Source organism: Musa acuminata, chromosome BXJ3-6 (genome assembly GCF_036884655.1).
Source record: "Musa acuminata AAA Group cultivar baxijiao chromosome BXJ3-6, Cavendish_Baxijiao_AAA, whole genome shotgun sequence".
Lineage (NCBI taxonomy): Eukaryota > Viridiplantae > Streptophyta > Magnoliopsida > Zingiberales > Musaceae > Musa > Musa acuminata.
Window position 1 is genome coordinate 37,025,446 of NC_088354.1, and position 15,450 is coordinate 37,040,895.

Below are 15,450 nucleotides of genomic sequence, written 5' to 3' on the forward strand. Positions count from 1 at the left end.
ATATGTGAAAAATTTGACAACCGTCCATCAAGGTCTGATCAACCTGCCATCATGGTATCATGAATTGTGTTTTTGCATATCATCCTTGAACTGTTTTATCAAAAATAACAAATAATCATGGAAACTTCATCAATATCATTATATTATTATTTTTATTACAGTTTAATAATATATATATTTTTTTTTCAAGCTTTTTGTTTTTATAATACTATATTTTTAATTCAAAGATGAGTTTTTAAATTTTTTTTCTTTTTAAATAAAAAAAATATTTTTATTTATATTTACTATTATTATAAAATAATAGTAAATTTGAAAACCAAATTTTTTGAGAAATAAATGATAAACAAACCATATAATCTATTAAATTTATGTCGACTTCGGGAATATGCTTTGACAGGGGGCCGACAACGGGGCTGCTATCAAATTGTGGCACGGTTAGCAAAGTGCTGCCTCCGAACTCTCAGACAATGAGCCCTATTTTATGGCTGCATTCGTTTCCAAAATATTTCTTGGCGCTGTTTTTTCCGTTTTATTTGTAGTTGTTTTTTAGTGCTTTTTAATATTTAGTTATTTTAGTTTGTGGACAAAAAGAAGGGGGGCGAAACTGTTTGAAGGCCGCGTCCGTCGCCGGCCCGCCGTCTTCCCTCCTCCTCCTCCTCCTGCCTTCCGCTCTGAATCAAGAAATGGGTTCGGGAAGTAGCCGCATGGCCCCGCGGTCGCCGCGCCGCCGGCAGCAAGCCCGGAGGAGGCTCGGGCTCGCGGCCTTCCTATGCGGCGGCGCCGCCGCCGAGGCCGCTGCCTCCGCCGATTCCCCCCAGGTCTTGATTCGACATCAAGCAGAGATCTTGAAGAGCCAGTTCTCGATCTTTGGTTGTTTGTCTTGATAGCTATTAGCCATAGTGCATGCCTTGTTTCTTGATCTGGAAGATGGTTGCTTGGCTTTCCAGGTTTTGTTGTGAACTTTCTTGACGATGCTTGTTTATTCATTTGTTCTTTTTTTGTTTTTGTGTTATTCGTGTTGGTTTATTTTGGATGTTGATTGTGTTTTTGTTGTGTGATCGGCGAAATGATATGATATGATGTTAGCAACACACGTTTTTTAGATCTAAAAATTAGGACGCGCTCTAGGAAATTGGTTCAAATGTCGATTGGGTCTACAAGGATTGCTGTTTTGATTATGTCTTAAGGGGGCTTATGGTCCGCAATCCTTCTTTTCAGCTATGACAATCTTTTTGCATAACATATTCATTTAACATTTGCTAGTAATCTGGAAATTCTCTTGAATAAGGTCTACGTAAGAGCGTGAAAGAGCTGGTGACCTAAGGTGGCTAAACAAATACGGCGAATGATAATAAGCACCTTGACCATTTTAATCAAACAAGTTGTTATATACTCAGGCATGCTATTCGCTTCTTTCTTTGATATAAAAAGAAGAATTTTGAGGTTATAAGAACAGAAGCACCCTACTCTGGTAATTCTCTATGTTGGACTGAGGAGGCACTTAATGTTATCTCCAGAGTACAAAATTTTTACTTCTGTAGGACCAGGGAATCTTGGTTAATCATGCGAGTAGTCATGGAACATGTGGAAATTTGAATATGAGAGTCATGTTGAGGAAGACAGGTTTGTTTTAATTGAAGACTTTAGTTGCTGAAGTTCTGGGAAATGACAGCTCTTTTACTTTTAAAAGATCTATTTCAAAGATGATATTTCTGGGTTCCTTCACTCCTGAACATGACATTTTCTATGTGAAGCTTATCAAAATCATGAGAAATTTATTTTACTAATTAAAGAAGTTTTGGATTCCAATCCAAAGGTGGTGAAAGCTACAATCTGATTCTGGAGAATCTCACTGCTAATTTCAACAGAATTGACACTTTGAGCATTCATTTCCTATCATGTATGCTATGGAGCTATCTCCAAACATTCTTGAGGTTCTGGTGATTGCGGATTGATACGTGGATCAAAGGTCATGTACATAAGTTGGAACGTTAGTATTCAGTGTGGTATGTTAGCTCTGGGAAGGGAAGCCTCTACAAAGAATTTGAAATTTTAATTATTTGTTCAGCTTAAATATTTCAGATATGTTTTGATGAATCCCAAGGTTTTGGCATGTGCTAACCTTAATTTGCATTGAGCTATGGTATCAGCTCTGGCATAGGAAGCATTCATTGGAGGTTTTAAATTTAAATTTGATCAACTTGCCTGGTTCATATGAATCTTAATGCATCCAAAGTCTTGTGGCATGTGCTAGCCTTTTGTATAAGTATGCACAATATCCAGACTCACAATAGTAAAAAAAGATTAATAATTAACAAGGTATTCAAAATACCAAGGTACATTGTGTTCCTTCTCTCAAAAAGTGTGTCATGTCTCTGAGGTCCATCTCAGCTATCAGTTACTGATCCTTCCTTCTGCTAACCTTCATGACTTCCTCATTGATGGCTACAACCTTAGAGTAGATAGCATCCAAGTTGCAAAAACATGTCAAACTTAATTTATAGAGGAAAGGGTTATGGCATGTGAAGGTGTTAAAGAAAAATCGAGTGCAGTTACTAATACTATGATAAATTGCTAAAAACTCGAATATAAGAATAGTTAACAAATACCAATTTGATTATTCGTTGCTGGCAGATTTTGCATAAATTCTTATAGCTGGAATCTGGCTTGTCATGAATCTTAACCATTTCTTTTATCCACTATGACTATATGTTTATGCAGAAATATGCATAAATTTAACTTTTGATGTTCAAAATGCAATATATTTTGATAATTTTGGTCACATATGAAAATGCTACTTAACATTCTCTAGAGATTATGTTTATGTGGCTGTTATGTCACATAGTTTGTTCTTCATATAGAATTGCATATGTTCAAATGTCACACCTGTTGAACTTTGGGAATTCTGATTTGCCACTAATATTGATAGATGCATTTGCTCTGAGTAACTTTTGAAGACTCTTGTTTTCTTCTTATTAGAGTGTAACTGCATGGTAATAATCCAATGACAATACTTATAACAAACTCAACGGTTTGTCCCGATACTATACTATTTTTTAAAAAGCTACTAGATGTCTGGTCAAAACTCAAATGGAGAAAGATATTGAACATGTGCAGTCTTGTATTAATCTTCAGTAGCTTAATATAATCACTTTATTTGTTTTATATATGGTTTTTTTGCTGGTATACACATGTATAGTTGTCGCCTTAATATGATTGCAACCATTCTTTGCTTATATGAATTATGTTGTGCAAAAAAATGATTAATGTCAGCTTAAAATATCTGAATTCTAGTTATTCCTCAAATCTTATTTCCAGTGACTTAAAAGTGGTTTATGTATTCTGGAAATGGATGTTCTATGCATTGCAATATTAAAAAGTTATGTCCTCTTCATGTTTTTCTAGTTATCCATTTTAATTAAGAAGGAAAAATGTGCATGTAGCATGAGCAGAAATTTATGTGTTGTAATCTAGATCTGAGCATAGTTGTCTTTAATGAAGTTTTTTATTGTCAAACTCTAATTAACTTTATGTATCTACTGAATCACTCTTTTATGTTTATTGAAAGGATTACAATCATCACAAGGGCATTACTAAGATTTTTTCTACTACTTTGAGCCTATCTTAATGGCATTCTTATTGGCAGATTGAAGATAAGCTAGCAGAGAAATCAGTCATTCATGCAAGACTCGATGGTTCTGTATTGAATTCTAATATCCAGATCTCAGTCAAGGAGTCTTCTCTAAGCTTTTCCCAAGAAAATAAGCCTTCTAGCTCCACCAGTGAACAAATCAAGTCTACTCAAAGCAATAATTGTGTTAATGCGGATCACTTGGAAAATTCTTGCATTGAGATGTCTCGTTCTGAGAGGACTTCCAGACTACCAAGTATGTTAGGGAAACCAGTGGAAATTGTTGACACTACTTTAGCTCCAACAATGGAAGTAGCTAATTCCACAAATGGACATAATTCCCATAGTTTACCAAGCTTCTCAAGTGGCATGCATCAACTTGAACTTAGAGATCTACATACAAATGAGATTTTGTCCATTGTTAATCCTTCAGATGAGGTCGTGAGCCTCCCTAGTACCAATACAGAATATGTTTCTGTTATTCCAAGTGTATCCTCAACTTCGCATTTTTCAAGTGAAGAACCTCTAGGTGCAACTTCTTCTGGTTCAGATGCTCAAAGATCAACTGGATCAGGTGAACAGAGAAATGGAAGTGAACTTCATGTTGATTTGGTCAGCATCTCTTCTGATGTTCCCAATGGCTCTAGGGAGACAAGTAGTAGTGTGTCACGAAGGAATACTAGAAGACTTTTCTGGGATGCCTTTTCCAGACACAGTTCTAGGACTGTTGACTCAGCATTGATACATTCGTCTGCAGATAATAATGGTCTAGGATATCAGGACAGGTGGCTACTAGACATTGGTGATCACACTTTTGGAGATGGGGCTGAAGATGATTCCTTTTACTCACGGCAGAGACGCCATGGTTTAAATGGTGTTAGTTGGCATTCAAGATCCGAGGTGATCCTTTTATCCAGTTCTATTTCTCAAGTTATCACGTGTTAGTTTATTTATCTTATGGTAAGTTTCTGTTCTTTAAACTTATATGCTTTTCAACATTACCATCGTCCCTTTTTAATGACCTCATGTGTGCTTAATGTTATTGATATTGTTCAGTGATTCAGTACGATTGCTGATTTTTTTTTCTTTGCAGAATCTCTTGTCTTGTCATTGACCAACATTTGCTTTTTTACTTGTTTATCAAATAATATGTACAACTTCTTCTCGTACAGTAGATTTATACATAATACTTCACATTTTTTCAAACATAGAGCTGACAATATTCTACCTTCAATTATTGTGGTTTTACCAAAGAACCTTGATCCTTTTCCTTTTTGTAGTTCTTCATCACCAGTTAAGAACAATAGAACATATCTTGAGTTATTTGGACTTTGAAATTTCCTTGGTGCAGATAAGGGAGCGTCTTCATGCTGGCTTTAATAATAATGATGGGCAAGCATCTTCCTGCCCATCAGGTATCCATCAAGATGGCACATGCTCTTGCACACTGCTAATGACTGATGTGTCAAGTACGCGAGCCAGTATTGCACGAATTTTTGTGTTAGCCGAGGCATTATTTGAGGTAAATATTTTTTGCATCAGTTATGTTCCTCTCTGTTCAAGCAGTTAGCTCCATGATAAGTGCATTCTATTAAACATCTTTAAGTTTGATGGATCATGACTGCTAGAGTATTGATCCTGTTGACATTAAGCATTTTTTGGTGAGTACCTTCTTGGATTGTGGTTGTCTGTGGTTGACAGGTGTTACAAATATTTTAGTAAATTTTTGATTGAACTGATGATACACTCAACCGGGAAATCAGAAGCAACAAGTTAAATTGTTTAGATGAATTTACTGATGAATAATCCGCATTTGAAAATAGCATCTTTATTATAATAAAATATGTTGTTTTTGTAATAACTGCTACCAATTCTTTTAGTGACTGTTGCACTAGCTAGATTGCCACTGAACTTTCTAGGTGCAGGTTAATGACCTATGAGATATATGTATCTTTTATTAGCTGCTGAAAAAGCTGAATCTTTTGTCTTTCCTACGAGTTTAAACTTGCTAGTAAACCATTAAGTTCAAATATTTGAGAAGATGATTCTTGAGAATTATTCTACCTATCTTTCATAGATTGTTGGTACTATGTAGTTTGTAGTTGATAAGATGCATTTAGGATAAGAACCAAGGGTAAAAATTTCAATCTGATCTCGATATTGGTCGGCAGTCGGTTACCGTACAGGGTGAGTATCAATATGGGGTTGAAATGGGTTGGTATCATCCGGACCACCACTATAGGCACAGAGGGAGAGATGTGGAAAAACAGTATCCTACAGTGAAGGAGAGGCCGTGAAGTGATGGCACAGATGAGCGGTGGAGTCGGCGACGTGGCGCAGACAGGAGAATATCAACAGTAGAAGAAAAGAACAAGAGAAGAATAAATAATAAAAGAGTAAGCGGGTACAAGTACTGAGCGGTAAGCATACCACTCAGAACAATATAGTACCAGGCAGCTTACTGCTTGATAAGTTTGGTGTGTTAAGCTTACTGGTCAGTAAGTTAGGTTTCAGACTGGACCAGGTGAAACTGTCTGATCCCTGTACCTTTCAGTCACTGGTAAGATTTAAAGTTTAATCCCTTACAGAAACAATTCCTTCAGTAGAATTATGGTCCAGTGTTGTTATTGCACAGCATGAGTTGTGATTAAAGTTAGGCTCACTTATGATTGAAGTTTCTACTTGGCGATAAATGGTAATCAAGCTCTAGATTGGTGATTAAAGTTCCTAATCTAAAAGATAATTCAATGTTGCCTCCTCATAACCTAGTTTTCTATTCATTTATGGCTTAGATACACTTTATTCTTATCTAAATATAATTTATATACCTATAAATGAGGAGAAAACCCTAAAAATGATTTTCTTTTTAATTTATATAATTTTCTGATTTTTCTTTTGAGAAGTGATATGTACATTGATACCGATTGGTACGTACTGGCCTGTCATACCTGCCCAGTAATCTATTTGCCAGTTGGTACATTGGTAGGTATTGTTCGTTACGTACCGACGTATCAACAGATGGTACATCAATACCAATCAGTACATATTTGTCTGACGTACCTGCCCATTAATCTGTAAACTTGGTCGGCATGATACAGCATTCCTTGGTTTAAAGATTACTAAACCACCATCATTTTATTATGCGATAAAATACTGGAGAGAGCTAACATTCAGTAGAGTTGGAGAGTGGGGTGTGCTAATCAACCAGTCAAATTGAAAACCTGAACCAATTGAGACACTCAATTTAGGTTGGAGACTGGGGTGTGCTAACCAACCAGTCAACTTTTTGTCCATTTCATAAAGTTTAAAGTCCAAACTGAATATTATTTAATAAAAATGTATCCATATAATTAAATATCACAATCAAATCAAGCTAAATATTGGAAAAGTCAATCACACAAAGTTGTTGTTTCATGATGTACCGCTGGATTGGGTCCAATACAGCACTGTGAGTGGTGTGACAGAAGTAGAGAAAGACCTAAATAGATTTTGTTAGAAAACATAAAAATAATGATTTGATTTCTCTTAATTTGACCAGTGGTATTGTGTTCAACAAAGCCAACTAGCGGGAAAATCAATGTAGCTAACACTAAATAGTTATGACATTATGGATTCTTCCTATTGTTGTTAATGTAAGAGATTAATCTTTTCCATGTTATCATGATAAACCATGATATGTGCTGATTAAGCTCTAGTACTTCAAGAAATCTTCTCTTCTGTTTACAGTTTAATAAAGACAAACAATATTTTTGATAAATCAGGTATCCGCTGCCTGACCTGAATCTTGTTTGGACATTGTCCTAAAGATGTATTCAACAAATATATTTTATGTAACAATGGTTAATCATTAAGATTTAACCATACTTTATCTAGAAGCTTTTTTTTTCCTTATAATGGTTGCATGATATCTTGAACATATATGTGCTTTTTGTGGGAGCCATTGCTTGGCACACAAAGGACACGTACTCATTTCTGATTTGATCCATGCTATCAGCTCTGGACAGTGCTAGATATGTTGAAATACATTTAAACATATCAGTCTCCATATAAGGATGTGGCTAAGATATTCAACTGTCATATCAATCATCCTGATTTCTCATGTTTACTATGAAGACAAAAATGCAATATGTCTCTTAGAATAGAAAAGAAGAGAAAATAATTATAATTATTTAAAAGTTTTGATGCATTTGAGTGCACCTGCAGCTACTATCAGTTTGAGAGAGAAAACAGTAGAGTTGGTGGAAGAGGAAGAGGAAAGGAATTGGTCAAAATCATCTGTCAATCTCTGCCATTTTCAGTTTTTCACATTTGCCTTCTCTCTTTTGCATTATCCCCATATTGACATTTGACTTCTTTATATAGGAGGGTTCAGCCATAACAAGAGAATATCAATTCATAGTTATTCCTTTTTTTTTTGCTTTATTTATTTAAAGATTTAATTCATTACTTGAGATGAAGTGATATTTATTGAGATGGTAATTGAATACAATGGAATTTCTTTTTTCTTTTAGATTGTTTGATCTGTTTTCATTTTCCTGATTTTAGGAGACTCAGGCCAGAATCCTCTTCTTTCTTTGCTGTTTAATAAAAACAAATAATGGCCACAGTTAATTTATCTATCATTATGGTGGTTATATTCCTGATAATCCCTCTGGTTACACTTGCTGACTTTTCTTTTGAAACATCTCTTTAGGCTGTTCTCTAATTCATATATTTATCTTTTTTATGTTGCTGCTAATCTTCATTAAGCTCAAAAGGTACTTAACATTCATAGATAAAGAAACTGAAAGAGTTGTGTAATTAAGTTCATCATTGGTGCTAAAGTTCTTTCAAGTACATTAGGTGATGATGATAAAAGATCTCTAAAAGCACATGAGGAAACTTATTACTGTCATAGTTCACGTTCTTTTATTGACTTTATACCTTACATAGACATGATTACAATGCAGGTCCTGGATGAAATTCATCACCAACCTGGATCACTTTCACTTTCCGTGGTTTCAGTCCCAGCACCGGAATCTATTGTCAATTCCTTGCCTTCAAAGATCCACAGAAAACCTGACACTGCCTTGGGCATTGATGGCGTGGAACAGTAAGCTTTTTCATCTGTAGATCTTGTTGTCCTTGGGAAACCGGAATTGCCACTTTACCATATTTACCATTAAATCCATGTTATTCTCTAGGCCATTAATTTCAATTTAAATATTCCAACCAAGAAAAAAAACAAACAAAAGGGTCAATTAAATCTGGTTTCAGATCTACAGAAACAAAACCAATCTCTTCTATGATTATGCATGAGATTTTAGCAGTCAATTAAAACTTAGGATTGCAAATCCACTTTTTCATTTGGAAAGATTGTGAATCTTTTGTTCAAATGTTGTTAAAAGGAAACTTTTACAGTCATGTATCAGAGAGAAGATTCATTTTCTGATAAATTAAACTATCTTACAAGTGCAAACCTGATATGTTAGTCCTATAATGTCATTTATTTAATTACATTAGGTTATAGATATTAACAAGGATTTCTTTTCTTTTGCATATATAGCATCTAATTATATGATATCCATCAGAAATGGTGAAATCTTTCAGAGGTAGATATGGGAAGGATCAGAAACAATTTGGTTATGGATCCCACCTGGTGTTTCAATTTTGTAACTGGAAAATACCTTTAAAACATATTCCAATGTCTCTATGATCGATTGTTAATCAGATTTCTTCTGGCTTGCTTTTCTTTTCAACACTGCTAGTCCTGCTTCTCACCTCGTGGGGAATTGTACACATGGTCAAGAAGCTGATTCCAACTGTCATTGTATTCATATTTTGTCCCAACTGAAACTTGATCTTTATTTACAATTTAATAGTAGTATCACTTTTTTTCAGATTCATTTTGCCTATACAATCTAAAACTATATATATTTACAACGATGCACACAAGAAAATCAGTGACAATTAAGAGGCCAGGATGTCATTAAGATCTTAAATCTGTGAACCTTTCTTTCCTCAAAATTATCTAGTATGAGACAAAGCTCCAGCTATTTCACTAGATTACTTCATTTGTTTACTACTCATGCACAAGATGATTTCATCTACATATCGAATATGTATAGAATGTTAATCTGCATTTTCACATCACTGGTTTATTAACTGATGTTTCTTCTTGTTCTCCTTTGTCCAAATTGTCATCGAGCAGACCCCAATAGTAAGCTTTCTTATGCTCACTATTCCCCTAAATTCCTTCTAAACCCAAATGCTCTTCTGACACTTGGCACCATCCTTCTTCCTGATTCCTAACCAGCATGTTTTCAGTTCCAGTCATTCTTCACATGTAAACTATTTGTCATTGAACAGATGTTACATCTGCTTGGCTGATTACGATGATGGGGACATCATAAGAGTCCTTCCCTGCCACCATGAATACCACAAGTCTTGTGTTGATAAATGGCTTAAAGAAATTCACGGGTATTTATTTTCTCTCTGATTTTTGTGTTTCAAATGTTTGTATGTGCCCTTGACTTAATTTCTTTGTTACTGTTGGTTACAGGGTATGTCCTCTGTGCCGTCACAATGTTAGTGAAGGTGTCACTGGCATCACTCTCTCAAACTCATAAACATCGTGGGTAGTATGATGCAAGTGAAGGTGTCACTGGTAGCTCAATCTCGAACTCGTAAATATCATGTGTACAATGAAACCGTGAATGTACTGGTCATGTAGCAAATCCTAAATGGTTCTGTTTCCACTTTTATTTTTGCACATATTTCCTTGATGTCCTCTGCGATACACACATCAATGGAGAAGACTCATCTCTTACGATGAGCAATTGAATGTTGAACGACCTTTTTGCACCCTTCCGGGCAGTAAGATAAGAATCCCAAACTTCACTGCGCATTTGACATTTGAATTATAGTTGTGCAAGGCAACGAAGAGATGTTTTGTGCAGTAAGATAAGAATCCCAAGTTCTAGCTGAGTATTTTATAAGAATCTCTTGCAACATGATTGATTACTATGGAAAGAGAACAAATTTGGAAACGCTAGCTAATAATATTTTGTTCAAGTCCAATTTTCATGAATTTTTGATATGTTGCCGTTTGCATCAAACTCTACGACATCATCAGTGTTCATTCATAAGAAGCCTCTCTCTCTCTATTTTACTTTTTGGTTGCTTGGTGATTTTTTTTATAGCAAAAAATATCCAGTTTAAATTATACAAAGAATCCTCAGCAATTTATTTTTCCCAATGGGTACAGTAGATCGAATCATTATTATTACATGATCCGTAGGTCTATAATGGTATTATTTGAATCAAACGAAGTTGATAGATTAGTTAACTTAAGGTCATGATATTTGATATCAAAATCATCTTATTTTAATTTAATTTAAATTTTAACAAAAATATTACTAAATATATTATTTTTTATTTTAAAATAATTAAATATAATCCTAATTATAAACATATTTATGTGTATATCATGAGATCATTAATTTTATATCTTGCTATGATCTTAATTTGTTATAACTTCTTCTCAAATATGCTACAATAAATATCATAAACTGTATTATGTACCAAATCAAGATACAAAACTTGAAGCGGACAACATCAGGGTAATTCAAATGAATTAATTAGACTTAGAAATTGTTAAGATCGTTATTATCGATATTATGCAAGCATAATTTAAATTTCTATATAAAAATATTTAAAAAAAATTAAAATGGTATTTACCTTAAATAAGAAGAAATGCTCGGTAGGGGTATTTTCGGCAGCCAAAAAATTATCGCAGCCTCCTCTGACCGAAAGCGAAGCAGCTTTTAACCCCCCTTCTCCTCCGCCTCTAATTTCATCTTGCCTCGATCGCCGGCAGATCTCGGCGACTAGGTTCGATCTTTTCTTTGTTTCGTCATTTAATTGATTTTCTCGTAAATTTTCTTTTTGTTCCTGCGATTTCTTGAAACATTGTAGTCTTTGCTGAATAGATCCGTTGTTCCATCTGTCCAAGCCCGTTAATTCTCTCTTTTCTTCTCCAGATCTGGGTGAAGAACCCATCTCCTATGGGTTTTGCCGCCGAATCCGGCGCCAAGATGGGATTTTTTCGTAGGCTCGCCCTCTGGATCTTGATCTCCTGCCTCGCCGTCCGATCCGGCGATGGGTTCTACCTCCCCGGCAGCTACCCGCACCGGTACCCCGCCGGCGGCGCTCTCCCGGTCAAGGTGAACTCCCTCACCTCCATCGAGACCGAGATGCCCTTCAGCTACTACAGCCTCCCCTTCTGCCGCCCGGCGGAGGGGATCAAGGACAGCGCTGAAAACCTCGGCGAGCTCCTCATGGGAGACCGCATTGAGAACTCCCCATACCGCTTCAAGATGTTTACCAACGAGTCCGACGTCTTCCTCTGCCGGACCGACCCGCTCTCGGCCCAGGACTTCCGCCTCCTCAAGAAGAGGATCGACGAGATGTATCAGGTCAACCTGATCCTCGAAAACCTACCCGCGATCCGCTACACCAAGAAGGACGATTACGTCCTTCGGTGGACGGGGTACCCGGTTGGGATCATGATCGCCGACGCCTACTATGTGTTCAACCACCTAAAATTCACAGTTTTGGTACACAAGTATGAGGAGACGAATGTGGCGAGGGTGATGGGCACAGGGGACGCAGCCGAGGCGATCCCGACGGTGGACAAGGCAGGTTCAGGGTCTCCCAGTTGGATGGTGGTTGGTTTCGAGGTCGTGCCATGTAGCTTTCAACATGATGCGGATTTGGTCAAGGCTCTGAAGATGTATGATAAGTACCCAGTGAACATCCAGTGCGATCCCAAGGCAGTGGCCATGAGAGTGAAGGAAAACCAACCTATTGTCTTCACTTATGAGGTTGCATTCGTCGAGAGTGACATCAAGTGGCCGTCTCGCTGGGATGCCTATTTGAAGATGGAGGGGGCGAAGGTTCACTGGTTCTCGATCCTGAATTCGCTAATGGTGATCGCTTTCCTTGCTGGTATTGTTCTCGTGATCCTGTTGAGGACTGTTCGAAGGGATCTGACTCGGTATGAGGAGCTTGACAAGGAGGCACAGGCTCAGATGAATGAGGAGCTATCAGGATGGAAGCTTGTAGTTGGGGATGTGTTCAGAGCTCCAAGTCATCCGTTGCTCCTTTGTGTATTGGTTGGTGATGGAGTTCAGATACTTGGTATGGCAATCGTAACCATCTTGTTCGCTGCACTTGGATTCATGTCCCCTGCATCAAGGGGAACTCTCATCACAGGAATGCTGTTCTTCTTCCTGGTTCTTGGGATCGCTGCTGGATATGTTGCTGTCAGGATGTGGAAGACAATCAAAACTGGGGATCACACTGGTTGGATTTCGGTTTCTTGGCGGGTTGCTTGTTTCTTCCCTGGTATTGCGTTCTTGATCTTGACAACATTAAACTTCCTGTTGTGGGGTAGCCATAGCACAGGGGCAATACCCATTTCTTTGTTCATCATATTGCTTTTGCTCTGGTTCTGCATCTCAGTTCCACTGACACTTGTTGGTGGCTTCCTTGGTGCCAAGGCACCGCACATTGAGTACCCAGTTAGGACTAATCAGATACCTCGCGAGATTCCTCCGCAGAAATACCCGCCGTGGTTGTTGGTTCTTGGAGCTGGGACCCTACCATTTGGCACTCTTTTCATCGAGCTCTTCTTCATAATGTCAAGCATCTGGATGGGCCGTGTGTACTATGTCTTCGGCTTTCTCTTCATCGTAATGATTCTTCTTGTCGTCGTTTGTGCTGAAGTTTCTTTAGTCCTGACCTACATGCACCTGTGTGTCGAGGATTGGAAGTGGTGGTGGAAATCCTTCTTCTCATCAGGATCAGTGGCTATCTACATATTCTTATACTCTGTGAACTATCTGGTGTTTGATCTTAAGAACTTAAGTGGGCCCATCTCTGCCTCCCTCTACCTTGGCTACTCTTTGTTGATGGTCATCGCAATCATGCTTGCAACTGGTACAATCGGATTCATCTCAGCATTCGGGTTCGTCCATTACCTCTTTTCATCAGTCAAACTAGATTGATGGACTTCAATGAGAAAGCTTCCTCGACGAAGGAAAAGCTTGGTCAAGGCTAAATGAGATTAAAGTTTGTCACTCACTGGTTGATCATTTGAAATTTGAGGCTCTACAGGGAAATAATATTTCACATGGCTATTGTTTCATGCATCGGCACTTGGTAAGATGCAATAGAATGTACTCTGCAGAGCCGTTAGTTCTTTTTTCTATTTTTTTATCTTCTTTTTGTTCTATTAGTTCATCTAGCTGTATACTGGATTGCCGGTAACAATGCATTTTACTTTCTGAATGCTGAACAACTGTAGATGCAATTGTAATTCATTGTGCTTTTTGTTATCTTCACATGATCTCATATAGATAATTATGGCCTATGTCTAGTGTTGCAACTGGATGAATCTGATCCATTTGTCTTTCATTTGATTATACATTATCTCTGTTCATTTAAGAACCGTATCGTGGTAAAACATGGTGAAATTACAAGGTTGAATGTTTTGGTGTTTGCCTAAAAGTCATATTTTTCTTGTGTATTTTTGCGTAGTATGTTGATTAAGTTTATGCTATCCAATTGGCCAGATATCAGTATTTGGATGCAGATGTTAGCCTGATATGTCATGGTATGTAGTGATCCGAATATGCTCAAGAATATTTCGTCAAGAGCCACTCAGAAAACTCATACATGTGTGTTCAGATCATAGAGCCGAGCAAGCACAAGGAAAATTCCCCACAAATTGTAATATTATCAGTTTAGATTTTGGTTATGATCAAGGCAACCATTGATGATAGACGTGATCAAATGTAGATGCCGTAATAAAAGTAAGACTCCTCATAATGCATATATTGAGACTGGTTTAGATTGAGAATCGAGCTAGAGCATTGAGTGAGTCTTTTTAAGGAAAAAGAAGTGATATTTTGGAAGATAAAGAAAGGAAGTAATTAGTTATTTTTAGTATTTTGATTTTTATATTTTTAAAAATTATATTGAGATTTTTATATTTATGAAATTGAAACATTTAATCTTATTTTTTCTTATATTGTCGATTTTATTGATGGAAATAACGTAAGATTTATCATTGAGCACGTGTTGATTCTGTTTCATTTTAATTTATCACTAAGCATATGTGGTATCCTCGGTTAGTAGAGTTAATGATATTAAAAACAATTAATTATAAGGGTTAATACATAATTAGTCCAAAGAGAAAAGATAACATTTGAGAGGGTCAAAATTGCTCATTATTCACCACGTTAATCTAAATCATAAAGTAAAATATTTTTATTTTTATTTTTTAATAAAAAAAATAAATGATGAAAATAAGATTCAAGTTTAAGATTTTATAATATATCGATAAAAAATTTTACCTACTAAATTAGTTATTGCTACGCGAAGGAGGATACAAAGTTTCGTCCTCCGCCTCTTCCCTCCGTCATTTCTCGGATTGGCCTCGACTCCTATATCCATCTCGGTCCAAGACCAAATCGACCGTTTCGATTCCACGTGGACGATTGATAAGAAGAGTAAGAGCAACATTAACCTATTTAGAAAAGGTAAAGACCCTATACATGTCCTGGTCAGTTTCAACTCAATTCTGTTTCCACCACTTCAGATGTCTATAGGCATATCTGTTGTACAAATGTATGCCCTAAGCTACGAGAACAAGCCAAGGAGGTCTATATAAATCTTGTTTCACTACCTAACTCGGTACAAGAAAATATCTCTAATTAAATTAAGAGCAATTCAAATATTTTAATTATTTTTAAAATGAGAAAAAATCTATGCTC

The 15,450-nt window shown here is 36.6% G+C and overlaps 2 protein-coding genes across 2 annotated transcripts; both read left to right on the forward strand.

Moving 5' to 3' along the window:
• Positions 1-408: 408 nt before the first annotated feature.
• LOC135639861 (uncharacterized) lies at positions 409-10,461 on the forward strand. Its single transcript, XM_065153837.1, has 7 exons — positions 409-434; positions 592-818; positions 3,647-4,531; positions 4,983-5,153; positions 8,581-8,723; positions 9,980-10,090; positions 10,173-10,461. The coding sequence occupies exons 2-7, from the start codon at positions 684-686 to the stop codon at positions 10,237-10,239; spliced, it is 1,512 nt and encodes a 503-aa protein (XP_065009909.1). The 5' UTR covers positions 409-434; positions 592-683; the 3' UTR covers positions 10,240-10,461.
• A 921-nt stretch (positions 10,462-11,382) lies between these two features.
• Positions 11,383-14,016, forward strand: LOC103989475 (transmembrane 9 superfamily member 11). Its single transcript, XM_018827802.2, has 2 exons — positions 11,383-11,503; positions 11,653-14,016. Exon 2 carries the CDS (start codon positions 11,677-11,679, stop codon positions 13,678-13,680), a length of 2,004 nt encoding a protein of 667 aa, XP_018683347.1. The 5' UTR covers positions 11,383-11,503; positions 11,653-11,676; the 3' UTR covers positions 13,681-14,016.
• The last annotated feature ends 1,434 nt before the right edge of the window (positions 14,017-15,450 follow it).

Bases quoted from the DNA above. Each gene is read 5' to 3' on its own strand.
- LOC135639861 (XM_065153837.1), top strand. From the start codon at position 684: ATGGGTTCGGGAAGTAGCCGCATGGCCCCGCGGTCGCCGCGCCGCCGG. The intron at 4,532-4,982 runs GTGATCCTTTTA...TCCTTGGTGCAG, and splicing joins GTTGGCATTCAAGATCCGAG to ATAAGGGAGCGTCTTCATGC. The intron at 8,724-9,979 runs GTAAGCTTTTTC...GTCATTGAACAG, and splicing joins GGCATTGATGGCGTGGAACA to ATGTTACATCTGCTTGGCTG.
- LOC103989475 (XM_018827802.2), top strand. From the start codon at position 11,677: ATGGGTTTTGCCGCCGAATCCGGCGCCAAGATGGGATTTTTTCGTAGG.